Source organism: Drosophila hydei, unplaced genomic scaffold (assembly GCF_003285905.1).
Source record: "Drosophila hydei strain 15085-1641.00,03,60 unplaced genomic scaffold, DhydRS2 tig00008128-arrow-arrow-pilon, whole genome shotgun sequence".
NCBI classification, from domain to species: domain Eukaryota; kingdom Metazoa; phylum Arthropoda; class Insecta; order Diptera; family Drosophilidae; genus Drosophila; species Drosophila hydei.
In genome coordinates, this window is record NW_022045838.1 from 2,832 (window position 1) to 29,225 (window position 26,394).

At 43.3% G+C, this 26,394-nt stretch overlaps 1 protein-coding gene across 1 annotated transcript in view; it reads left to right on the top strand.

The window, feature by feature from the left end:
* Positions 1–871: 871 nt before the first annotated feature.
* The window catches only part of LOC115483418 (pneumococcal serine-rich repeat protein-like), a 29,611-nt gene continuing 4,088 nt past the window's right edge, over positions 872–26,394 (top strand). Inside the window, exons 1-2 of the mRNA XM_030225315.1 lie at positions 872–1,022; positions 1,110–3,534. Of these exons, the coding sequence (XP_030081175.1) occupies positions 1,119–3,534 (2,416 nt within the window). The 5' untranslated portion in view covers positions 872–1,022; positions 1,110–1,118. The remainder of the gene's footprint in view (positions 1,023–1,109; positions 3,535–26,394) is intronic.

Here is a 26,394-nt window from a genome sequence, read left to right on the forward strand (position 1 = left end):
GAAAGAATGGGGATTCCTCTGTGAAAATTGTAAAAAATTACTTGGGATTTGTGGGGCACTTCTTGTCTATTTAGGGGTCGAAATTGAGCTCTCAAGTTGATTGGATACAACAATGAACGCAATAGCAGCCAAAACAGCTACAACAACAGGGCTGCAATTAATATGAGTCGAGAGTCTGTTTCTAAAAGCAACAAGTAGAGATGCTTATTTGATTAGTGCTAACAGATACGCTGTAAATTGTATGGGAAAAATTAGAGCTGCTAAAGCTCGAAGATTCTTAATTTATTGGCAAGCATTCAAACCGCAGAACCTATTCAAGCAGAATTATACTGGCCTTATCTGACTTTCAAACACATAATGTAATACTACTCATACAGCCCTTCTGAAGAAATATATTTACCCCTTATATAAATGTTTACAGGGTATCTTGAATGATACATCCACAATAATGGGTAACTTCAGCAAAACGGAAATGAATTCAATTGCCTTTTAAAGCATCTTAGCGTTGCTTTAACCAATATTTCGAACAAAATTGGTAATTAGCTAGCAAAATTCTTTTGTAAAACTTCACGCCTGAAAGCTATATATATATATATAGTATATATTAAGGTCTCTCTGTATTTATGGCCGCTGGGCCTTGTTAATCTCGGCTATTTGTCAACAGTGTAAGCAGCCGGGTCGTCTCATTAAATTACTCAAAATATTAATGCAGCTGCTTCCAGGCTGACGAGCGGCTCTTACACACGCCCCCTTGACGTGGCTGCTCCACATATAATCGCATTTTAAACTTTTTCAATAATAAACTTTTCTAAACGGATTTCCCGCTGGACGTTGCGCTTTAATAATTTTCTGTCATATCCTTTGCAGGCGGGCAGCAGCAACAGTTGATAGCCACGAACCCAACCGAGAGATAGCTAGAGAAGGAGTGAGTGAGACAAACTACATCAAAGCCATTAATTCAAATTGAGGATTATGAGCGCAACGGCAACAGCAGCAACAGCAACAGCAACAACTAGGAAAAGGTGAGCCGGCACAAACTCTGCTTAAACTCTGCTCAAACTGGAAGTTAACCAACTAACTCTTTGATATCTCCTCCCGTCTCCTTGCAGCCCACGCCAATGTATGACAAGTCAAAGAAAACCTGGAGTCAGCGGCTCAAAATCAGCAGCGACAATAAAAACGCTTCTCTAGCCACAGCCGGCGGCATGCAGACCCTACAACTGCTGCACATGCAGCAGCAGCAGCAGCAACAGCAACAACAGCAGCAGCAGCAGCTGCAATATCATCATCAACAGCAGCAGCAGCAGCAGCATCATCCCCATCATCATTTGCAGCATTTAGCTTATCAGCTGCCCCCGCCACCTGCCGCACCGCCGCCTGGCTATGAGTTCTTGCCCAGCGCGCTGTCGCGCTCCATGAAATACGCAGAGCCCTGGATCTATGGCACGGTGCGTGGCATACCCGCTCGCCCCTCCTACAACTATGGGCATCCGCATGCAGCGGCTATCTTTGCGACGGATGGGGAGCCGGGCGGAGCCACAGCATTGGCCGTTGTGATCTGTTCGTGCGCTGAGTATTTGAATGGCACGAAACGTGATGTGAAGAAGGCGAGCGTGTGCAAGAAGTGCAAAGGTTCACGCCTTCCTCTGGCCACCATCAGTGGTGGCGGCACCGTTCGACTGCCAGCGGCAGCTGCTACCGTTCGGCGTCCGATGGCGGCGACAATGCGCGTGGTTAGCGCCACCAAAAAGTCACGTCCAACGATTCTGGATCCACAAAAGGATCCCTATGACCTGATGCGACGCACAAGGCTGCTATCGCCGGAGCCCAGCGCCGCCGAGTCAAGCGCCAAGGAAGGCAAGTCACGTAGCCGCGAAACAACTGCCACAGCCACAGCGAGTGCCTCGTCAAATGGCAAGGCAACAGCAACTGCCACGAGCATGCAACGCGGACGCACCAGAACGCGAGCACAGCTGCCCATAGCTCGTACATCGAAGAGCACGCCCACGGCTCCACCAGATCCAGCCGATTGCTGGCTTGAGGAGGACAACGAGGCACTGCTGCAAAGCAGCGGGCTGCTCAGCAAGCGGCAAGCAGCCAGCAATTCGCGTCGCTCCATCTTGCGCTGCAATGTAAATCCCTACGAACTGATCTCAGTCGAAAGCCAAGCCAAGACCAAAAACCACGATGACTTTGATGTGGCCGATGCTCAGCTGCACGAGGATGAGCACGAACAGCAGCAACAACAACAACAACAGCAGCAGCAGCAACAACAGCAGCAACAGCGCAGCAAGTTCTACAACAACAATGTGGCTGCCATTGCCGGCCAGCGCATTAGCCTGGGCGAGAAGTCAAGCGACGTTGCTGACTCCAGCGATAGCTATGAACGCATAATAATTGCCACAGAGTCGACGCCACATGCAGCTGCAACAGCTGCCAGCAATCCAAGGCGTCCACCGCGCAACAAGAAGCCAGAGGAGTCGCTTAACCTGGCTCTCGTCGATGCACAGCCAGCAGCTGTTGTTCCGGTTGCCGTTGCTGTTGCAGTTGCAGCGACTGGCGATGAGGCTTGCAGCTCGGAGGCTTACACCGTGCTCACTGTGACGCCTACTTCGCCAGGCATCAAGTCCATACTGAAGCGGCCGACCACACTGGAGCTGAATGGTCCTTTGCTGTCGTCTGACACTGGCTTGACGCCTGCAACGGCGCCTGTGTTGACGCCCGCGGGCAAGTCACAGTTCTATATACCAACGCCAACGACACCGGCGACAGGAACAGCAACAGCAACTGCCACGCCCACGCCCACATCTGCGTCGAGTACACGCAAAAAAGTGCAATTTATGGTTGAGGATAAAATCATAGCCACGACTACGGATGCTGCAGCAGCCACGGCGACAACTGATGACAGCGAAAATTCCGTTGTTGTTGCTTCTGATGATGAGACAACAGCAACAGCAACAGCAACAGCAGCAGCAGCAGCAGCACCAGCAACTGCTGCAACAACAGCAAACTATGAGTACTACAATCGCAAGCGCAACGCAGCCACACAGCAGGCGACAGCACAGCAGCAAGAGCAGCAACAACAGCAACAACAACAAGAGCTGAAGCTGCAACTGACATTGTCAGCGCTTGAATCTGACATTGATGATGAGTATAACTTTACAGCTTCCGCTGAGCCAACAGGAACAACTTCAGCGCTGGCCACGCATATTATGCCAGATAGTTTGCATTATGAAGATGTGCTGCCGCCTGTGCATCAAATATTTGACAATAGTCGCAGCAGCAGCAGCAAAAGCAACAACAACAGCAGCAGCAGCCAGCCGACTGATGTTTGCCAAGTAGCTGAAATTTTGCCAAACTCAACAACTGCTGCTGCAGCTCCTGCTGGCTTCAAATTATTATTGTCGGCGTCAAGTCCGAGCCATGCTGGGTCAACAGCAGCAACAGCAGCAGCAACAGCATCCACAGGAACAGCAACAACGGCAGCAACATCACCGCATGTCACTGCAAATGTTGTTAGCGCTTTAGCAGCGGGTAAGTACAGAGACAACAGCAGCGAAATTCACTGCTGTTGCAGCTACTCTCAAACATACCACGCCCCCTTTGCAGCCCTCACAAGCCCCCACATTGGCCTTGTCAGGCAACGCGGCAACTTTTGCCTTTTGTTAGCTTTTAATTATGAGCAAAAATTTTGCGCGCTGCAACTAAAAGAATGCAATGTGAGCAGTTTTTTCTATACACTGTCAAAGCGGGCATATTAGCCAAGCCAAGCGGAGAGCTCTGCAGCATGCATTTAATTGACTAACTCATTAAAATGAACTGCCAAAATAAATGAGAAATATTGAGCGATATTCCTAGCTCAGCTCCTTACAAAAGTCATAAATGATTCATTTAGTTCAGCTATTCATAAACGATTCATTCTTTTGAGTATTTCAAACGTTCTTAAAGCAAACGTTCTATTAAAGCTATTCAGCTCTTTATTGTAAGCAACTGAGCTGCTGCATTGCGGAGCAATACGAATCATAATTAAGCTAGGGACTTCAATTGAACCATATAGTTCATTATATAAATATATTTCTCGTTTCCCAAATTCAACTTAATTTTTCAAGTCTCATTTTCTCTACTCACTTGCTTAGCGCAGCGACTTTATCTTACTCTCGCCGAGTTCCTTTCGCTTGTCTCTTTTGCCGCGTGTCATTCTTTCGCCTTCGCTCGCATTCGTCTATCGTTTGTCCACACTTGCCGCAGTGTTTGCTTTTGACTAAAAACGTTGCAATTGTTTGTTAATTGCTCATCAGCATGCGCTAGTTCTCTCTCATTTCGCTTCTATCTCTCTGTCGCCTGCTTTCCTTTGCAGCGCTTTCCGGAAATTACGTATACGCCAAGTAATCCCCCATTGAATGCATTAAACAAATTTCTAATAACTATGAAATAGTTAAGCAAACAATTGCAACACCTAAACTGTCACGCACACATACGCCCACACATACCAGCACACACACACACACCCACCCACACACACGAGTCAAGGCAATTGAATTTGCGACGTTTGAATGGAAGCCCTAGTTACCGTTGACATTGGCGCACCTGCTGCAAGTTCAGCGGGTTAACCCTATAATCAAGCGCAGGGCCAGGCTAAGTCCACAGTTGGAGACTATAAAGGACTCCCCCACATACACACACACAGCCATGCACACATGCCGCGCTGCGAGCAGCTGGCAAAGTCAACTTGACATTTGCACCCGCAAATGGCAAACCGACTACGCGACAACTCCTCTAACTATACTATATATATATATATATATATATATATTTATACATACAGACTGTTTGAGAGTGGGCGTGGCTAGCGCCTGCAGTTATAGTCGCACATGTTCAACTTCAGCTTCATTCAAAGCAAATTAACAGAAGACACAAAAAGTTTTTATTCAATTAAATTTTGACTGCGGCAAATGTCGAACATTTCAAAAAAAAATAGACTTGAGATGCTTATTAAGTGGGATACACTATGCTACAAGTTAATAAATAACAGAAGTGAACTTATGCTATAACATGTATGTTCTGAATGAATCCATAAAGAGAGATAGACAGGTGAAGTAAGAAATGGAAATATATATTCTTGCCTTCATACCATAAAGTGCTTTAAGTTTAGAGTACAGTTGCTACAGCCACGAAACTTATTATTAGAAAACTGTTCTCAGTGCGTAGTGCTAGAAATCTCTAAAGGTCTTAGCATATCAGCTGCTACCTCTTCTCTACTCATCCAATCCTATCTAATCTACATTACCTCAGAGACCGCTCTTTAAAACCAATTCTCAAGACTCTCATTTGACTATAAACAGAGTATTCTGTAGTTGCTTCCATTCTCAATCACTGTCATACAGCAGCTGAGTATCTCTCCAACACACTCCAATCTAATCTACTTTGACCCTCAAACACCTTTCAGTGCATTTTCGAGGCACTCGCCCTTTCAAGTGTGAACAGAGCATTGAGCAGTCGGCTGCAATTGAAGCCACTGTAATGTAGCAGCGGCTGTAACTGTGGCACGCGCCTGTGCTGTGTTGCACAGTGTTATATGACGATGTCTGGCTGGCATGCCTAATGCCCTGCTATTTCAGCAATGCGGGCTACAAAGACAATGTCAACGCACAAACTGAGGCGCTGCTTGTGAGCAGCCGCAAATGCGATGGTCGCGACAACGGCGATGATGACGTTGATGTTGATGACGATGATAATGATTATGGTTGCCTATTACCTGCAACATGGCAAGCACTTTATTCTATGGGATACCCTCGCCTTCACTCTGTCTTCAGCATATATGTGAAAGTCGTGGCGCCCACGTGTCTCTGCCAGACAATTACAAAGTTGCTCCTTTGCTTGGCTGTTGGCTGCAATTTGTTGCATTGTTTGTCGCCTCCATTTCGGGCTAGAGGACAGGGAAGGGTGAAGGGTGGGGCCAGGCAACTGGGTGTGAGTGTCGCGTTCTGCGCCTCGGCCAAGAGTTAAGCACTTGGAACTTTTCAAACTATTTTTGATTTGATTTTTGAAATGAGTGCGCTTACAGCCAGCCAGCCAGGCACGCTGTGCAGCTCCTTCTCCCTGCGCTTCCAACTGAGTTGATTTATAGCGCACGTGTTGCATTTGCCTGGCTGCGAATCAAAGTGAAAGGCATTAAAGTGATATGAGTCGAGCTCCGTAGCTCTGTCCCGTTTGCCCGGTGAAATTTGCATTTTTCTGTGTCACACGAATTCGCCAACGCGATTGCTCCATCATATTTAATGTGCTTGCTGCCCCACAGCGTGTCCCGAGCATTATTAATATTTCATATTTGTCTTTGATAAGCAGCAAATGTGCCGGCGACAAGGGGCATACACCACTCTCATTTGAATAAGCCTGCAAATTGAAATCATGAAAACAGTCAGCCAAACAGCCAAATAGGTGGGTGTGACAGACCAACAGATAGCCTGTGGGCAGCTAGATCAAGCTCTCATTACAAACTAACTTTCACTACAGTTTTTATATAGAGAGAGGTGTAGAAAGAAGCAGGAATATGGCTAGTAACTTCAGGAAACTAGACTAACCATGCTGATAATAGAATATACGATATTTAGTGGTGCAACCACTAGATAGGATAACCTCTATCTAAAGGTATTGCTTTGAAGTTAGAACTTAGATACAGAGAAAGAAAAAGAGAGTCAAAATGCAGCTCAGATTGGACTCAGGCTAGTTTAGGAACTAATCAAATAGAAATAGAACTTCTTTCTAACTTCTTTCTAACTTCTTCTTCTTCTTCTCTCAGTAAGGCTTCGTTTAGGAGGTCTTCAAAATGTCCATTAAATAATATGACTTATTTCTAGCATTGTACAGGGTATTCAAGGTCTGCCACTCGAAACTGTTTGTCGCATCTGTATCATAAATAGTTTTTCTTTCCTCTTACACTCGGTCAGTTTTATTGTATAACTTCATATATTCAGCATTATTTATCAAACGTTTAATTTTCAGCATGAAGTATGAGCTAACATGTTGATGGCTTTCCCAAACTAAACTAAATAATTTATAGGATTTAGCAAAACATTTCCAGGCATTGTTTGACATTTTGTGGACTAATTTTATGCAAAAAAGTTAAAATATTAAAAACCATTTAATCTAGTATAGTTTTATTTATATAATGTTCATTTTCCAATGGGTCAACTTCCAATTTAAATTTTTTGCTGAAAATAATAAATAATTGAAAAAATGCGCAGCTTTGTGGCGCGCTCAAAAGATTTTTCCTCTTTGCAAATTACACTGCTAATATTTCTTGTTTGCTCTCAAATGCTATTTCCTCTTCCTTACTTTCATTCTCGATTCTCATTTTCATTTTCATTTGCGTTTAATGGGACTCGCTTTAAATTTCAACGCTCGTCAAATGAAGTGTGAATGAAAAATAAGAGGCGAGGCACACACCAAAGGAAAAAATAAATAAATGAAAACAACTAAAGAGATTTTTAATACGCGTGCCACAAATGTAATTTCAAATGTCAAAAACAGCTAAAAACTCGATTTGGTTCAGTGTCATTTCCCCTTGCCTTGGCTAACGCCGTCCCCACACCCTCACCGCCCTGCCACATGCTCGGGCTCCTCCGTTTATCCAAAGGGCGCAACAAAGTTACACTTTGCATTTTACATTCAGCATTCAACATTTTTATGGTTATTTCTCGCTTACGCTCATAACGGAAGTGGAGCCTCATGTCTTCATGTACTTTGCATATTTACACTAATAGAAAATGTGGTTGCCAATTGAAAAAAAGGAAAAGCAACAAGAAATGCGTATAATGACGAGGCAATGCTCTGCTTGAGACTCGAAACGAAGAAGGAAACGAGCAAAGCAACGATCTGGTGTGACTGATGCAAGATTGATTTGAAGAAGAGAAAAAATATAAACTTAATAATAAGGTTAAGGATATCTTTATATGCTAATTAATCCATATATAAATTATGATAGTAATTTGAGCTTGCTATAGTTACTAGATAACACCTACTTTCATACACTAGTCTAGCGTACGAGGAGTCATCCTAATCTATAAAAACTCACTTCTCAAATTTAGATTAATTTCGAAGCTAATAGCTCCTCGGTAGGCGTGTCTAGCAACAATCACGCTAAGCAGTTGTGGCACAGCTTCATATATGTATAGATCTGAATCTTTACTTGTCTAACTTCAACTGCATCGAAGGAACTTGGCTTAGCCAACAGCCTCCATATACCCTTCTGATTCTTATGAACAGTGCATAACAAGGCGCATGCAAAACTTTGTCATGTCCTTGTTGCTGCTATTGTTGCTGCTGTTGCTGTTGCTGCTGCTGCTGCTGTTGCTCCTGTTTTATGTGCTGCAATAAAAACTGTCGCAGGCGACAGGCCAAGGGCCAGTTTTTACGACTGCGCTGTCGGCGTAGCTGCTGCTGTTGCTGCTGGCTTTGGGGCTAGTTGTCCAATTGCTGCGACAACATTTGCATATGTATGTGTTTGTATGCCCAGCGCCCATTCCTCAAACTTAATATATCCTGTTTCCTGATTTTCATGACGTACTTTGGATTGCCCAGCAGCAAACTGCTGCTCCTGCTGCTGCTACCGCTGCCGTTGACGTGGCTCAAGCTGCCACAGTTTCTAGGTTTTTCGACTGTCTGCCCCGCCGCTGCCTCTCGCCTCTGTATCTGCTTATCCTGCCTGGCTGTACATAGCCGTGCTGCACTTTTATGTTTGTGTGCCATTTTCTGTATTTAAGTGCAATTCTATGCAAGAATTTCTGCCTCTGCCGACATGCATATTTGTGTTAAAGCCATTGCCACACCCCCTAAGCGCCCACTATCCTCTGCTTCAGAGATGCTGCTGCTGCTGCAGCAAGTTAATGCCATAAAATGTTCGTTTTACTCGACTAATGCATACAAATGCCTGATGCGCATTTTGCATTACAAAAAACATTGAACGAGTCGTGTCTTCCTTTCTTATAAAACATTCATCGCAAATTCAAGTTGGCATTCAAAAATCCTAAACCATCGAAAAATATCTCTGCACAAAATATATTGAAATAAAGCCAAAGAAAAAGTGAATTAAATCTTGGCCCAGACCCAGACCCAAGCCAATGCACCACAAAAACAAACAAATAGGCAAATCTCTTTTTAGACATTTAACTCAAGTGGAGGCTGCTTCCTCTTCCGTTTCTTCAACTTTGAAGAGTTGAACCGACTCGACTCGACTCGCTGCAATTTATGGAAAACATATGCAACAACGTGCACAATTAGCAGCACTGAGGGCTGTGGGAGGGGCGTGGCAGCAGCCATTTTGTGCAGCACTTGAGACATGCTAAAGCACAACTAATTTGCCAGGTGTTCAGCCTCTGCTGCCGCTACCGCTACTTTCACTGGCTTCCATATCATAATGTTTCAATGTACGAGTGCGGCTTGAAAGGATTTCAGGCTTAAATACTTGAAAGATGCTACCAAAATGTTGCGTAGCCAATTTCGAAATTCAAAGTTTTTTCAAGCTGCTGCACTTACCGACTTCCTAAGAGTGCTGAATATTCAGCAGGTTAATCAGCACTGAATGGCTGTATGTGCACTCGGAGCAGCTGACACGCAGACTTCAGAATGAACGAAGTGTAATCAAGTGTTCTATTCGTATGAACTGCATTGTATCGAGCATTAGACAGCATATTTGGCCATTGAAGGCAACTGTTCTCGATTGCTATTTATATTTCGTTGTTGTACTCTGTCTGCTATCGATTTAGTTGGAAAATAAATTAAGTTTGCTCACGTGTGTGCAAGCGAGACGGAGCAGAGAGAAGAAGAAACCGCAAAGTTCTCAAATGAAGCAAGAGATGAAAATGCAAGCGGACAGCAGAAGACAAATGCACTGGCATTAAGGATGCGCCGCCTGCCAGATGCCAGCGCCAAGTGCGGCGCTAAAATATTCCAATGTCACTCTCAATTTCTCGCAGTGCATGTCAATGGTGGCACAAACTTGGCTCCGCCAACTGCTGCACAAGTAAAAAATCTATCAATAAAACAGTCGATGTCGATGGCCCAACTTGGTAGCTCGCTCTCTCTCACACACACAGCACGGGGCAGCACTTGCTTGGCCGAAAGGTAGCAAAATATTTGGCATAATAATAAAAGTGCTCGATGCCAGCGACACGAAAGACAGCTCTTCTCTCTCTCTCTCTCTCTCTTTGCCTCTGTCTCTCGCACAGCTAGAAAAAGAGCGGTCAATGGGCCAGTTACAATTTTGTGATTGCTATAACAATTTTTTATGCGCTTTGTTGTTGTTGCTGCTGTCGCATGCAAAAGTTGCCTTTTGTTTTGGAACATTTGTGATGGGAAAGGCAAACCAAATGAAATTTGCTGCATCTCTTGAGAATTTGTGCGACAAAGCCAGTAAATCGAAAACCACAAAGTTGTCTTCGTCTGCTGCTGCTGCAACAGCTGCTGCCGCTGCTGCTGCTGCTGCTGCTGCTGCTGCTACTTCCTTTTCTTGCTTTGTGTATGGGCTGACAACAGCAGCAGCAACAAAAACAACTGCAACATTCCTAATACCACTTGTAATGAAAGCAACCTAAAGTGTAACAAGTAAGAGTTTGTTCAACTACGAGATACCCTGTAAACGAACACAGCTGCGAGTTGTGCTTAGTGTTTCTAGATGATATGATATGGTAGAAAAGGATTCTTGTGTCAATATTAATGATTAGACGGATATCGATTTACATATCGAAAATAATATTTATCGATTTTCAGAGCGAATGTTATCTGAGTAACTTAAACTAGAACTAGATTTGCTTATCAGGATTTCTCCTCTCCTCTAAGTTTTCACTCATCACACCCATTCTAAGTAGCTACAGGGTATATTAGCTTGGGCTTAGGGCCAGAGAATCGACAGCACGATTGTTGTAATGAAACGTAACGAAACAAATCAAAGCATGCGCCACGTGAGTGGCCGAACATGTTCATCTTGATGTGGTTGCTCAGAGCAGGGGCGCACAGCAGTGGAGCAGTGGACAGTGGTAGCCAAGGGCTAGTGGCTGGCCCGAACAGCAGAAATTATAAAGCACATGGCCCCGACACTGACTACGACTACAATATTTGTTGAAGTGTATGAAATGCTTGCATATTACTTCTCCTCGACTGTCATTTCTTTATTGCGGTTTTTTTTGTGTTTTGTTTCTGTCTTTGATTGGGTAACTGTGTCTCGGTGCTGCGAACGTGTTGGGGTTTCCACTGCCTGAGGTCACAGGAAGTGACCCGGCCCCACCCCTTCAGAAGACAACTGAGCCAGCTAAGACTGTGTGAATAACATTGCTGGAAGCAAAAGTTAGTATTGAGCGGAGCTTGTAGCTTATTTCGTACATCAGCAGTAGTAAGCGCTCAGTCAATCAATCAATAGTGATTGACGCCAGAATATGAAGATAATATTCCAGCCATTACGCTTAATTAAACAGAACTTCTATTACAATTAAGCTGTGATTCAATCAAACATTAACTCTAAAGCCAGTCAACTCAGCATCTTAGCAGCTGTTCTTCACTTAAAGTCGCTCTACTGTCAATCAATCACTCAATCGCTTGTAACAACTAACTTTGTAGCGCACTGACAATTTCTTGATTTTTAAATTTGGGCAACAAAAAATGGAATTTGCAGTGCCATTCGCAGTTGCGTGTGGCCTTTACAAGCTGTCTGCCTTTGTCAGTCACTCAGTCAGTCAGTGCGTCAATCAGAGCCACGCTCGCTGACAACTGTATGGCCATGCGTAACGTCACCACATGAGCTTGCAGCTGCCGTAGCGTTGCTCGTGTTGCAGTTACTGCTGTCGGCCAAGCACTGCAAAATTTAGTCAAATATTTATTTGGGCACAAACATATATTTCGACTGTGTTGCCTTTTTACTTTGGCTCTTTCAGCGGCTTTATCAGTCGTGACATTTCCCGCAATCTTGCGATTCACTTAGCAAACAAGTAGTAGAGCTGGTATAGAAAGTTCTTAGCCAGAATTTACTGCGGATTTCGTTTTTCTAAATAAAATATTTATACATAATAAGGCACTTTTCAGGTTTCAGTTGCCTTCCAGTATAAAGCATATGTTTTCTGTATATATAAATATATATGTAGATACATAATTAAACGTACTGAAGCATTAACTGCTCTTTTGCTTCTGCATTGATAGACCCTGTAAACGCTGCTCTCTGTTTGCAGGGCATTATTAAAACTGACAACAGCAACGCGCTGCTGCGATTTATGGCATTTACGTACGATGCAGTAATACTTATATGCGTATATAAATCTATATACGTATATGCATCTATATGTATATATGTAGACATTTTTTCGTGTTGCATACAAAGCGGCGTCTGCTGCTGTCAATTTTCACAGCTGCACGTCAAATTTTCGGTGCTGCAAATTTGCGCTGTGGACGTCAATTGATGGCGCATTGTGCTGAAAAATCAATTAGCTGCACTTTGAAATGTTACGTGAGCAGCAGCTACTGCTGCTGCTCCAGCCACGCCCCCGCCCAGAGAGCCGCCCCTGCGGTAACATTATAAACTGTTGCTTGCCCGCATTCGAAAATATCTTCGGCAACTAATATTGAAATTCCGCAGGAGCCGCAGCAAATAAATGAAAATCAGCGACGAGATTGCGTTAATATATATATATATATATATAAATGTATACAGTAAATCGGCTCAGTCAACGCTCGAACGCCCTGCAAAGAGAAAGAGAGAGAGAGGGCAGTTGAAGGGGGCTTTCGCATGCCAAACAAAAAATCAGTTTTGACATGATTTCGTTTTTTGGTTTTTGTGCCGCGCAAAATAGCCGTGACGTCGACAAGTGCGCTTGACAGCACTCCGTCGGGAGCACGGGTGGGCGTGGCAAAGCCGTCAGTAAATATTACAGCGCCAGCAACACGCAGCACGAGGTAAGGGGCGTGGTGTGGAGTGGTGGGCGTTGGGTAAAAAATAAAATTGAGGAAAAAAACTTGACGCTGCGTTTATAAAAATGCAACTAGTTCCCCGGCATAAAAGTGCACCAGTCAGAGTCCAGGGGACCTCTGAGCGGATGAGGATGCCTGGCTGACTTTAACAACAGCAGCAACAACAACTGCCTCACTTGAAGCCACCATTACACACACGCACCTTTATGGCGGCTGGCTCAGCTTTAGGTATTTGCACATATGAAACCATATAATAAAAATAAGTGAACAAGTCTGCCAGGGTTGCCATCACATGTTGAAGAAAAACCAGCAGGAAAAATCATTATAATATTCATAACAAAATATTCAACTGACATGAAAGCAGGTAAAAAGTGAACAGGCTAAGGCAACTGAATGTGAATGACTCTATATGGGAATATAAAATATATATTAAAAGTAGAGATATGGAATGATAGGTTTTATATAGCATAGGTGTATTTTCTGCAAAGAAAATTTGAATGTCAACGTCATGCTCTTTCATAAGTTGAAGTGAGCAGTTAAGATTCCATTAGTTGATCATAGAAAATAATTGTGGTATACCTCAAGCATGTGTTCATTAAAATTGTAGTGCTGCACTAGGCAAAACATAAGCTAAATAAAACGTTGAAAAATGAAATGTTGTCTATTCTTTGTTAAGATTGGAATAAGAATTGCAAAGAAGGATTTGAAAGAGATTGAAATCGGCCTCTCTTCCTCACTCTCTGCTGTATCTAGTCAGCTACATAACTTCACTTAGATCGTTCCCAATGCGCTCCCATGGCAATTGTAAAAGAGCATTTACATTTCGTTATCTCGCTTTATATAAATCGTTTTCATTTTATTAGTGCCACGAGTTGTTGAGTATTTGGTGCTTTTTTTCTTGTGTGTAACTCTTGTCTCGTGTTTGCCTGTTTAGATGTTGTGCTAGTGTGTGTTTGTGTGTACAACAAACAACAACTGGGAACAACAGCAGCAGCAGAAGCAGCAGCAACGATGAGAGCAGCTAGCAACAACAACAGCAGCAGCTAGAAGAAAAGCAAAAAAAAATGCCAACGTAACAGGGGAAAACAAAAATTATTTGCATTTCACCTGCATGTTGGCACGTGATTGCGGCCATGTTCCGTGCCCCTCTGCCCTTGCTCTACTCGAGCCGCTGCCTGCCTTGCCCTGCTGCTCTCTATACAATTCTCATGCGCTGGCATTTCATTTAGTTGCCCTGGCGCTTTCCTTGTTTTCCACACACAGGACTCAAAAATATTTGTCAAGCTGCAGTCGAGCTGTGGGCCAGTGGGCACAGGCAGGTGAGAGAGGTGGCCATTTGTGTAGGTGTTTAACAAACACACTGCGAGCGAGCGACGACTACATTGCTGTTTAGAGGCGAGTGCACTTCAGCCAACGGCAACAGCAACAACAGCGGCAGCGGTAGCAGCAGCGACAGCAGCGGCAGCAGCAGTTGTACTACTAGTAGTAGGGGCGTCAGCACGTGCATGTCCTGCGAACAATTGTGGAACGCAACGTGGCTAGCCACGCCTATTGGGCGGCACGCCCACTGAGCTCGAGTAGTGTCATGCAGCGGAGGCTGAAATGTCAACAGTTTACATTGCGCCCATTTAGCGTGGGATTAAATGGGTTTTTGTAACTGCTTTTGACCCGCCGCCTGCACCACTTGCACCACATGCACCACATATGAATATGATGATGAAAATTGGAAAGCAACCTGTCGGCAACTTCAAGCAGCGAACGCTTTTTATGATTTAACACGACAAAAAATATATGTTTCTATATATAATCGGGTGCCTCTTATCTGATTTGTGGGCGCGGCATTTGAGTTTGAAGAAGTGCCTGAAAGCTTCCGCTGGGACGACGCTTGACACCAACTTCCACTTTTAATTCAAGCGACTTTTGTATTACGTATACGTACCGTGAGCCGTGCACAAAAAGCAACTCGAGTGGAAGTCGCCTCAGTTGAAAGCATAAATAAAGCAACAAATACGTAGCACACACAGACACACACACACACACACATAAATTATTTGTGGCATACAAAACGTGGCGGAAATGGAAACAAACTAGAAATACGCCCAAAAAACAAAATGCTGTCCACTCGAGGCAGACGCAAAGGTAAAGACGAACGAGTCAAAGGAAGTTTCTGAATTTGACAGGCCGGTTGAACACCGAATACGCTAGCCGAGAAACATATAAACTTAATGCATAAGAGCATATAACAGGATGTGTGCTTGCTGCAAAAGAGCTTAAGATACTTTTCAGTTTTAACCAGTCCAGCTGCCTTATTGTCAACTATATCTGATTAAGACTTGGCTTTGAGTTCGATCTATGTCAACGAAGAAGAGAGCAATATATACATTTAAAAACTGATCTGAAGAAGAGAGCAATATATACATTTAACATTTCATTAATCTTACATATGAATATATATCTCATTCCTTATGCTCTACTTTCATATAGTCAACTAATCTAGCTTGAAGACTCTATGACAACTTTTTAAGCTTCGCAAAAAGTCAAGAATATATAAAATCTCTAAGTCATCTTGCAATATTTGACAACATAATTAAAATACCCTTTGCTAGAGTATTAAATGGAAAAATGTTGAGGCAATCGCCGAGGCAAAGGCAAGCGTAAAGTCGCAGGCCAAAAAGGAGCTGTTTACCATTACGCACGTGATTCATATGCAGAGTCGTTTATAAAGGCAGCTTCATAGCTGTGCGAGTGTATGTGTGTGTGTGTGTGTGGATAGGTGTGGAGCGCTTGTCACAATAAATTTAGTAAAAGTGACAAATATTTTATGCTTAAGAATAATTGATGAAGTGGCTACAATGGCAACGGATCGTTGTGCCAACTGTTTTGGCCCTTTTGCCTACAACAACAAGGCTCGGATAAAGCGGTCACGTTCGTATGGCGGCAGTCGAGGCGAGCAAAGGCATTTGGCCAAGCTGCTTTCCACCTGGCCACACCTTCACCTGGCAAGGCAAATAATAAAACGCTAAATCATAGCCACGTTTAGTACTTTTCACTGGGTCTTTGTGTTTTGTGGCCCAAGTGCGTTTGCTCAACGAGTCCTGTCAGACTGCTCATATGTCCTGCTGCTGTGCGTATGCGTGTGTATGCGGGTGTGTGTGTGTGTAGGCCATACAAATGTATGCGGCGCAAATAAAAACAGGCAGCGGATATTACGACATATTGCTCCACAACGTTTGTGCACATACAAAAATTGCGCCAAGGATTATGGCACTACATTACAGGACCTCTGCCCAGCTGCAGCTCCTACTTGGCTCCTACTCTCTCTCTCCCTCTCCTTTCACTCTTGCTGGCATATGAATGATGAGCGTCATTTAATCTTTGTCTATGGCTCCAACACCTCCGACATATAAACGTTTGTTGAGTCCTGCTCGCACAGTATGAGTGTGTGTGTGTGTGTGCTTGTGGCTTTCCTGTTTTTGTTTGTATACGCGTGCTGCGCTTGACATGTCCTTAGGTTTGTTTGAACTGAAATTTAACGCGCCAAGCTGAGCAGCTGCCCCAATTGCTATAGTTATGCGAGCTCACGAAAGCTTACCCTGGCTCCTGTCCTTGAGCTCTAGAGCACTTGCATCATTGCTGGCTTGGCTTTAAGTTATGTACTTGCTAATGGAAATCAACTGCCACCCAAATGACCCCGAGTTGGTCCACACAACTAACACTACGATGATAAGTATGCCCACAGCTGGCACAGACTCTCACACCAATTACACTGCAAGAAAAACGACAGACTCTTCGCAAGCATTTGATTCGAATTAATTAACATGAAAATCGCTCAAGTTTTCTTTGCCAACTCAGACGGATTTCGTCGCTGCAGAGCTCTTTAAAGTTTTCCACCCAACCATTTCTCACTGTGCACGCTGCAGGCATTGAGTATTAATTGCGATATTTAATACGCCTGGCAACTTGGCCATGCCACACACACCAAATCTATCTGTTAAGGGTATCAGGAAATTTGACAGCACTCGTCTTAAAGCTGCCTTCCAGCAAACAGGGAGGCGCCAGTCCTTGTTGTCTTGTCCTTAACAAAACAATTATGCGCCATGAATAAATTAGCAGCAGGCGTTCCTCTGATGTTGGCACTAATCAATTTGCAACCAAGTAATAACATTTAAAATTCAAATGCCAAGAAAAAAAGACAAAAATAATTTACGCCTATAATGCAAAGGCGCAAGGGACAAGACCACGGCGCCAGGCACATATGGCAAAGCCAGCAGCTTAGGCGTTCGACTTAGCCATGGCCATGGCCAAGGCAGCACTTAGCGGCGCGTCAGACAGATGGTTAGGTGCTCCCTTGCCTTGCCGCATGGACAATGGAAGCTGCGACTTTGCCGCGTCCTTTGCAATATGCGAAATTAATTGTCTGTTTGTTGCTAACAAATTTGAATTTAAACCGCATGTACGCTGGCAAAATGTGTGAAAATGTTCGGCGGCAACTAACGAAGCGAAGACGTTGCCACCCGCCGTGGTGCCACACAGTTCGCTGTACTTGCTGTCTTAAAAAAAAATACCCATTAAACGTGAAAGCTTACGAGCGGGCATACACGTTCGACATGTAACGAGCAGCGTAAATTGGGCTGAGCTGGTCTTAGCTCTGTGTTCACAATTTTTTGTGAAGTGCTCAATTGATATGCCATTTAGATACCCTATAATACAAATAATACAATAAAATAATACAAATGTTTGCTGAGTAAAGCTTAAGAAGTTTATAGCACGTATTTTTTACAGGGTATCCAGCAGTCGTCCACACCAACTTCAGTTGTAGCACTTCTACTTGTTGTCTTTGCCGTGTGGGTGCGTTTGTTGGCCTAGGAAACAACTTGAAGTTGTTGAGCTTAGGTTGCTTGTAGCTGTTGTGGCTGTCGCGTTGCTGTTGTTGTCGATGTTGTTGTTGTTGGTACTTTACAGTTAGCCGTGCAGTTTGCTAACTGCTCGTTTCTCGCAGCGTTGGCTAAAAGTTGCTGCGGTATCTTGGCCAGCATTCAACTTGCCACGTACCAAATGCCAAGCAATTGTCTCCACTAAAAGTCTCGACCAATTGTTGTTGTGCTCAAAGTTCTGCAAGCAAATACACCCACGCACACGCACACGCACACGCACACACGCACACCCACTCACACACGCGACTCAAATTAATTACTGCTGTTTCGGCGCTTATTTGTCTTTGAAATTTGTTTCTTGAGCGAAATGCTTGGGCAAGGCAAAGCAAAGCAAGGCAAGGACGCATCCTTGGTCTTGGACCATGGACCATGGGCATTTAATTTGCTGTAACTGCTGCTGTTGTTGTTTTTTGTGTTCTTGCTGTTGTTGTTTGGCTCTTTGCCTATTTGCTATTTAAATTTAATTTGCATTGCTTAAAGAATTTAAAAAGCAAGAATTTCTCATGCGCAAAGCGACGACCAAAAACCCGCAAGGGTCCACTGCGTGCTCAGTTGCCACTACCCAAGCCCCCTTGGCCACGCCCCCTCTCGAACAGCCACAACTACAAGCCGCTCCGTCCCGTGCTGCCGTTGAGCAGCTTTTCTGCTTGAACATTTTTATTTACTTGCGGCCTGGTAATTTCTGTTTATTCTTAGCAAGTTTTTACGGCCTCAGCCTCGGCCGAAAATGTCTTTTGTAGTTGAGCGTTTTTTCTTCCTTGTCCTGGCTGGGCCAGCCTCAAGTTGTTTAAAAATTTGCTGCCCAATGTCCTGGCCGCCATTTACATTGCCCCAACCCCGACCCCAACCCCGACCACGTTCTCTGCACATTTACGGTCCGCTCTTAACTTAAAGTTTGCGCAATAAAATGCTGACCCAACATTACGCATACGCACCATTGGCCGCATAGTTGTAGCGCTGCTGTTTGCTGGCTCCTGGCGAGCGCCCTGGTGTGCTATGGTGGCGTCCACAAATTGCATATTACCACAAAATCAATTTACATTCCTAAACTGATTTTCCGTCCTGCATATGTAATAGCCATCTCGTCCGCCAGCCGGCGCGAGTGCACACGGGAAATTATTAAATTAAAATTATGTTGCTGCATGCAACGCTTCCTTCACGCTCTCCAATTAAAATCCAGCGCGACACTCGACCCGACTACGGCTCTAGAACCAGCCGGTCAGCCGGTCAGACAGCCAGCTATTCAGCCAGGCCATGGACTACGCACCAGGCACTGTGCACACTATTTAACCCACTGAGTTTGTTGGGCCAAAAAAAGATTACTTTATTTTAAGATAAATTTCATTTATAGCAGCTGAGAAATGGCTAAATTTTATTGCACTTAAAAGTTCCGAAAATTGATAAAATTCAGTTCAATTCATTTTTCAGACAATTGAATGCAATAGAATGAGTGACAGAATTATTTGCTTTTAAAGATATTTAAATTTTAGCTTATATATAAAAATAGAGCCGAGAAATAAGTGTTACAAATGCAAATTTCAAGAAATTAAGCTAAAAAAAATTTGATGTTCAGAAAACTTTGAGAAAATTGAAACCAGAAATAATCGAAATATCATAACAAATAATAAATATATTTTAGTATATCTATCTATATATAATTCGACATAATATGAGATAGTATGATATATTCTATATAACGACTATATTGAGCTGTCAGTGGGTTAAGCAGGACTCTGGTCAGCACGAGGAGAGATAGAGAGCTTGTGTTCCAGTCACAGTCGTAGCCAGACCAAGTCTAGCACGTACAGCAAGCCAGGTGCTCGGTCTCGGCTGCTGCTGCTTGCTCTCTGTTACTGTTTCTCCATTGGGCCATGCGGGCGCCATATGGCTCCATATCGCGCAACAGACTGGGATGGCACCTAGTTGTCTGTGGCTGGGACTGTGACTCCGGCTTTCACTTTTAGTGCGCGTCGTGGTTGGCGCTCACGTCGTCGGCCATTTAAGCCTTAAGCAGCCCACTTAGTGGCACAGACATAAATCTGTGCTCCAAATCCGAGCAATTAAATGCATCGTAATTTAGCCTGGCGAACGGTTCGCAGCGCGCGCTCTTTAGTGCACAATTAGGGAGAAGTACGCACAGTGGCAGCGCCAGCCGCAGCCACATCCATATCCACATCCTTGAAAAGGACACGCACACACATACGTACACGTGTGCGCCATTTTGTTTCGTTGTGCCACGCTCCACAATTTCTTATTAATTGACGTGAATTTATGTATTTTCGACGCGTTATTGTTGGCGGCAGAAATTAAAAAATATAAACAGACAACGCGACTTCTACACCCCACCAAACACACACACACACAAACACACACTCAAAGACACATAAAGCACAAAAATAGAGAGGGAAAGATACAGAGCGGGAAGGGCGTTCGCCAAAAAGAAGACGCATTTTTATGGCACTTGGCAATTAGAGAAGGGCAAACTGAGGGACGAGCTGCGAGCTGCACGGGCATAGCCCATGGGCGTTTTGTAATAATTTGTTTGCTTTTTATTTGTGCTTGGATATCAAATGGGCCACACCCACGGCCCCACCGCTAACTGCGCCTCAACTGTGTCCAGTTGCTTTGTTATTACCAGGTTAATGTGGACTTGTTGTTATGGGCCGCCCCACTCGGATGTTAGCTATTAGACGGCTATTAAATAATTGCTGGCAATTCAAGAAGAACACACACACAGCCACAAAAAGAAGGCAGCAACCGCAGCAGTAGCTATGAGCTGCTTTTTTATTGAAGCATCTAATTGCCGACAATTTGTGGCAAACTCCGCTCAAGTGGTCGAGTCTTTGGGTCACTTTAAAAGCAGCAGCAGCAGCAGCAAATGTGTAATTTAATAAACATTCAGCAACTAACGTTCTGGGGTCAAAGCGGCAGAGCAATAATCGTATTACCCAATGCAGTGCAACAATAATAAAGCCAAAAACCAACGAAAACCACACACAGAGAGATAGATAGAGAGAGCGAGCGAGCAAGCGAGCGAGATAGAAGACGAGGACACCTTGATGGGAAATCTAAAACTAGCAAAGCCGTAAACCGAAAAAGACCCAAAGGCGCCTGGCCACAGAGGCTCTGCACAAGCGAACGGCAAATGCCGCAAACTGAAAACTTCAAACTAAAAGCTGTTGCCAGTATTGCCACGGCTATTCACCACCACCACTGGCCAGAGTTTTGCACATCGAAGTGCTCACAAATTAATTAACTAATATTTATTTGTAGCAAGAATTTATTAAACAGCTGCAATGCCAAAGCATCACCTGCTCGCAAAAAGCCATCAACAATTAAAACTCACAGCTGTTAGCTTAATTGTTAACAGCCTGATAAATATGTATATAAATATATATATATATAGATATGTGTGTATGTGCGAAGTGTGTGGGCAGCTACAACAACAACAGCATTTAGGACACTTTAATTGTTTTGCCCTGCACAAATTGCAAATGAACACGACACTCGAAAAGTTGCCCTCGTTCTGCTGCTGTTGCTGCTGCCGTCGCTGCTGCTGGCAACGGTTCGTATACGTAACAATTTCTCGTATGCACTAAACAACATTTTACAGTTGCCTGCATAAATTGTGCTTAAAATGTAATCATGTAAATCGCAAATAATTGAGCGAAAGCAGAGCAGACAACAACACCCCCTAAACTAAACGTTGCTTTAGATTTCAATATTGTATGAATGTGTGTGTGTGTGTGACTGTGTGTATGTGTTCCTATGCTGTTGTATGGTACATGAAAAGTCGAGTGGACTCGCAATTCAATTATGCAGGGCAAATATCTTCTAATCCTCTTCAACCTCTACCATTTCACTTTAACACAGCTCAAGTGCTGTTGTCAGTCGGATCGTTATGCTTCTATGAGGACTTAAGTCTGGTCTTTAATTATGTCTCTAGCTATGTACATGTGTGTAAGTGAATAAGCTGAATATGAAATGGCTCTTAGATGGCTTCACCTCTTCGCCTACAGTCCACTTATATTACGCTATTTTAGTATTTTATTTAAGTATTTTCAATGCAAAATATTTATTGCTTCATAGTTAAACGCCTCGTCCGTCCTTTTTACCCCTTGCCAGCTGAAATAACCCACAAAAATTACAGAGGATTCCTTAAATTGCGCTTTTTTGTCATAAACAAAAAAGAAACGAATAGAATATGTTATGTAAAATATTTAGTAACAATTTTTCTATTTTTAGGCTAAGCGTGAACTAAGCTAAAATAAAAACCAAAAATTTGAATTTTATCGCCACTCGTTTACCTGCACTTCGATCACAAACTTTCAAATTGCATTTGTTTCGCTGCCCACGAACATATGCACTGGGAAATTGCATTTCTGAAATTTCCACTGCATACCCTGCTCCTTTTATCATAGCAACTAAAAGTATGCAACACTTTTTTCGTCCTGCATTTTTTCAGCTGCCTGCTGTGCATTTATGTTCGCCTGGTAACTCAGCCGATTTTTCGTTCACATATTTTCGCTTAACGGCTCGGCAGCCGCCGCCCCTTGCGCGTATGCAACATTATTTTGCACACGCTATATTTCTGGCTGCTTTCTGTCCATTTCTGCTCGCCTGTTACTTCAGCCGGATTTTGGCTATCTTCTCATTCAATAGACGCCCCTTGCGGGTATGCAATGAAATTTTTAGCGAGTTTTTATCATAACAGCTAAAAGTATACAGCACTTTTTTGGTCCAGAATTCGGATGCCTGCGGGGCACTTCTGTTCGCCTAGTAACTCAGCCGATTTTTCGTTTAAGTATTTTCGCTTAACGGCTCACCAGTCGCCGTCCCTTACGCGTATGCAACATTATTTTACTCACGCTATATTTCTGGCTGCTTTCTTGCCAGTTCTGTTCGCCTATTACTTCAGCTGGATTTTGGCTAACTAATCCAACTTTCAGCCAACAACCCTCCCCTGCAATGAAATTTTCAGCTGTTTTTATTTTTATTTTGCTTTAATTTATCAAATATCATCTGTCAATATTATTTATACATTGCATTTTGCTTGTTAAATTAAAACGAATTTTTATTTTATAATGTGCTTATGTCATAATTAAGACATTGATGTAAAACTAAATGTTTTAAAGTTTTGTACCTGAAAACAGATATTTGAAAATAGTAATACCATCGTAATTTATTAGTAAGAAGTTTATAACAATCTCAATTAATTTAAAAATCGAACATTAACGTTTTATTAAATATTCCAAACAGCTTTGAGCAAATAGGATTGCTTCTGAAATGAAAGAAAAAAATGACATATTTAGTAAATTTTAAAAAAATTTGATTTAAAATAGATTTGAGCTGAAATAATTTTGTAATGTTTGCGATTATGAACTGAATAGTTTTTGAGCTGAAATAGACTGTGTGTTGTATTTTACGTATTGATGGGCAGCGAAAGTGAACTTTTTATGTTAAGTCAAGTCTTACTAAAGATTTTAAAACGATCTCGGCATTTACGCAAAAGTCAATATACCCTCTTCCTTCGTGACTTCTAAAAGCTAAGAGCTTATAATACTTCTATCTGCTGATGTAGCGAGCGGCTTTTAAACGCGAAAAGGCTGCTTTGGAGAACTTCAAAAAGTTAGCGCTCATTTGGCTGTTTGAAATGTTTGCTATGCTTCTGGCTCTTCTTCTTCTAGGCGTTGTTGTTGCTTTTCGCAAAAAATTATCGTAAAAGAATTTTACCTGAGCTACGTGACTGCTGAACTTAATATCCGTTTGTCATAAGCGTTTCTAATGCACACACACACACAGCAGTTCTGGCTGCACTTAGCAGACACCGACATACATGGCTTGCACGTACAGCACCTGCAAGAGCAGGCAGGAAAAGCGCTAGTTGAAGGGGTGACCGTAGGTGGCAGGGGCTTTTGAGGTACCTGGAAGGCTGCGACGCGTTGTGAAAAACAAAAGCCAGCGACATTTTCTAGCTAAATTAAGTATTTTTAGTATTTTTTTAGAAGTTGTCTGAAACTTGTGCAGAGCGCGTGCTGTAGATATTGTTGTTGTAGAGATTGTTCTTGTAGCTGTTGTTTGCTGTTGTTGTTGCTGTTGCTGTTGCTGCTGCGTCCTATCTATGTCTCTGTTGTCTGCCAATGCATGCGCAAATTTTACGAGTTTATTTCTGAAAGGTTCCGTCGTTGCGCGCGATGCTTTAATTGCATTTTGCTCGCTGCTCTTGGGCACCAGCTTCTACTGCTTCTTCTTTAAATAATGCAGCGCATTGTCTGCAGCAGTCAGGTGAGCAGCCACGCCTTCACAGGCAGAAAAAAAGAAAAGAAAGAATCAAGCCAACGACTGCTGGCCAGCTATAAAAGCAGCAGCTAGCCAAAGTAACTCAGTTTTTTTACGGCTGCTTTTTGCCCACAAAGAAACGCAGCCTGACAGCAGGAGACTTTATACCTTCGTATGCAACTTGCAGGGTATTAGAGAAAACCATCATAGATAGAGAATACCTTATGTATATAACCTCTCGCTCCCTGATTCCGTACAATAATCTAGTGAACTGCTCTTCAGTTTATGTTTGTAGTGAGGGTATTCCCACGTCGTTCTTTTCATTTTGCTAAAAAGTTGCCTTTTGTTGCTTTTCTCTCAATTTTGTTGACATAAAAGCGACGCGACTGCCATTAAAGCAAAGTGTAGCATGCTTTTGAGGGCCTGGCGCAGATTTTCTTAGCCTCAACTTCAGCGTCAGCGAAGGAAAAACGCTTTTCGCAACGTTATTATAACCATACAGTAAGAAATTTTCCAACACATTTGGCCTGCAACTTGGGGCCAGACTTGTTTTGGCCAGTTGCTTTTGTCTTCCTTTCCCTTGGCATCTAGCTGGACTCCTGCCTACATCTTCTGCTGCTCTTGTCTCTACCTCTTCTTCATGCTCTTCTTGTTCGTGCAGTCATTTTCCTGGGTATTATTTCTTTTTACCATTTCGGGCGCATTCATTCTGCTGCACGTTGCACGTTGCCCGTTGCCGTTGTCCCTGGGCAAATAATTTCACTGATAAAAGATTTTCAACGCATCTTCTGCTCGCTGTTTTGCGCTTTAGCAATATGTTTTTCAGCTGCATTCCCCACTTTCCTTTGCTCCTTTTATTTATTTTTTTATTCTACTCCCAAAATGGGAAAATATAATATAGGCGGCGTTGGCGCTGGCGTTGGCGTCGTCGGATGCGCCCTGTAAGTAGTTTACGCGCATTTAAAAGAAGAAGCCGAAACAGAGGAAGGCCCACTCAAGACAAAACGCGACCCAGTGGCCAAGTCAGCAGCATCTGGCGTCTTCCAGCAACAAGAAGCAGGAAATGAATGTTGTGCAGGCCAACAAAACGTGCCACGACAACAGCAGCCAAAACCAGTCGAGCCAGCAGCAGTTGTTGTTGTCGTTGTCGTTGTTGTTGTTGTCATTTTATACCCTTTAAGGAAAACCCATAAACTACTTAAATATATATATATATAAACTTGATCAGAATTAAGAAACGAGTCGATGCAGCTAGGTTCCGCTGAGTGTTCATTTCTCTCGTCTTTGAATTTATTTTTTATATTTTATATTCTTGGGCAAATATATTTTGGACTGGAATCCTAAAAGCATTAGCTAAAGGTATATTGGAATATGAGATATAGGGTATTCAGCAGGGTATTCCAGACTACTTTAGTCCAACTGCTCATTTCATTGTTGCCACCTTCTGCTGCACTTTGTTGCTGTCTGTTTTGTTGTCTCAGTTGCTGCTGCTGCTGCTGCTGCCACTTGCAATGGGCATTGTTTGCTTATTTTACTGACAAAATGAAACTCAAATCAACTCGTGCATTTCTAATGCGAGTTTATATGCTTTATCCCTTGAAATTCGTATCAACGAGAAACAACTATCATTTGCCACGCCTCCCTGCCACTCCCACTGCCGACATGTTCTGACTTTTATGGCTAGTAAATTTTTTCCTCGCCTTGCGATTTTCTTATTGAAATGAGCCGAAATGTGCACAATGTTTGCAGCCCGAGCTCGCTCTTAAGCAATATTATCTCTGCTAGCAGTGCGCCCCAGTCTCTAGTCTCCTGTCTCCAGTCTCAACGCCAAATCGCAGTCCCAAATACCCAATCGCAGCTCGGCAGTTTGCCAGACGCTCAGAGTCGAGCCAGTTTGTCAGCTTGTCAGCAAGTTGAGTGTGGAGCTAACATTAGGATGCCATGAGGTAGAATGGGGCGTGGCAGAGAAAAGGGCGCGCAGCTGCTTACTTAGTTCAGCCCGTCTTGCCGTTGCTTTTGTTACTCATTTATTTTGATTTGTTTACCATTGCGATTTATATTTCTTCGTTTTCGTTTTCGTTTTCCGCTGTGGAAAATAGTGAAAAGAGCGCGCAAAGCAATAAAATTAAGCTCGGATTTATTGACCCATTTCAGCTTGACTCGCTGTATCCCCTCAATCAACCCGCGCTCCCTCCGTCTCTCTCTGTCTCTCTCTCACCTCTCACAGACA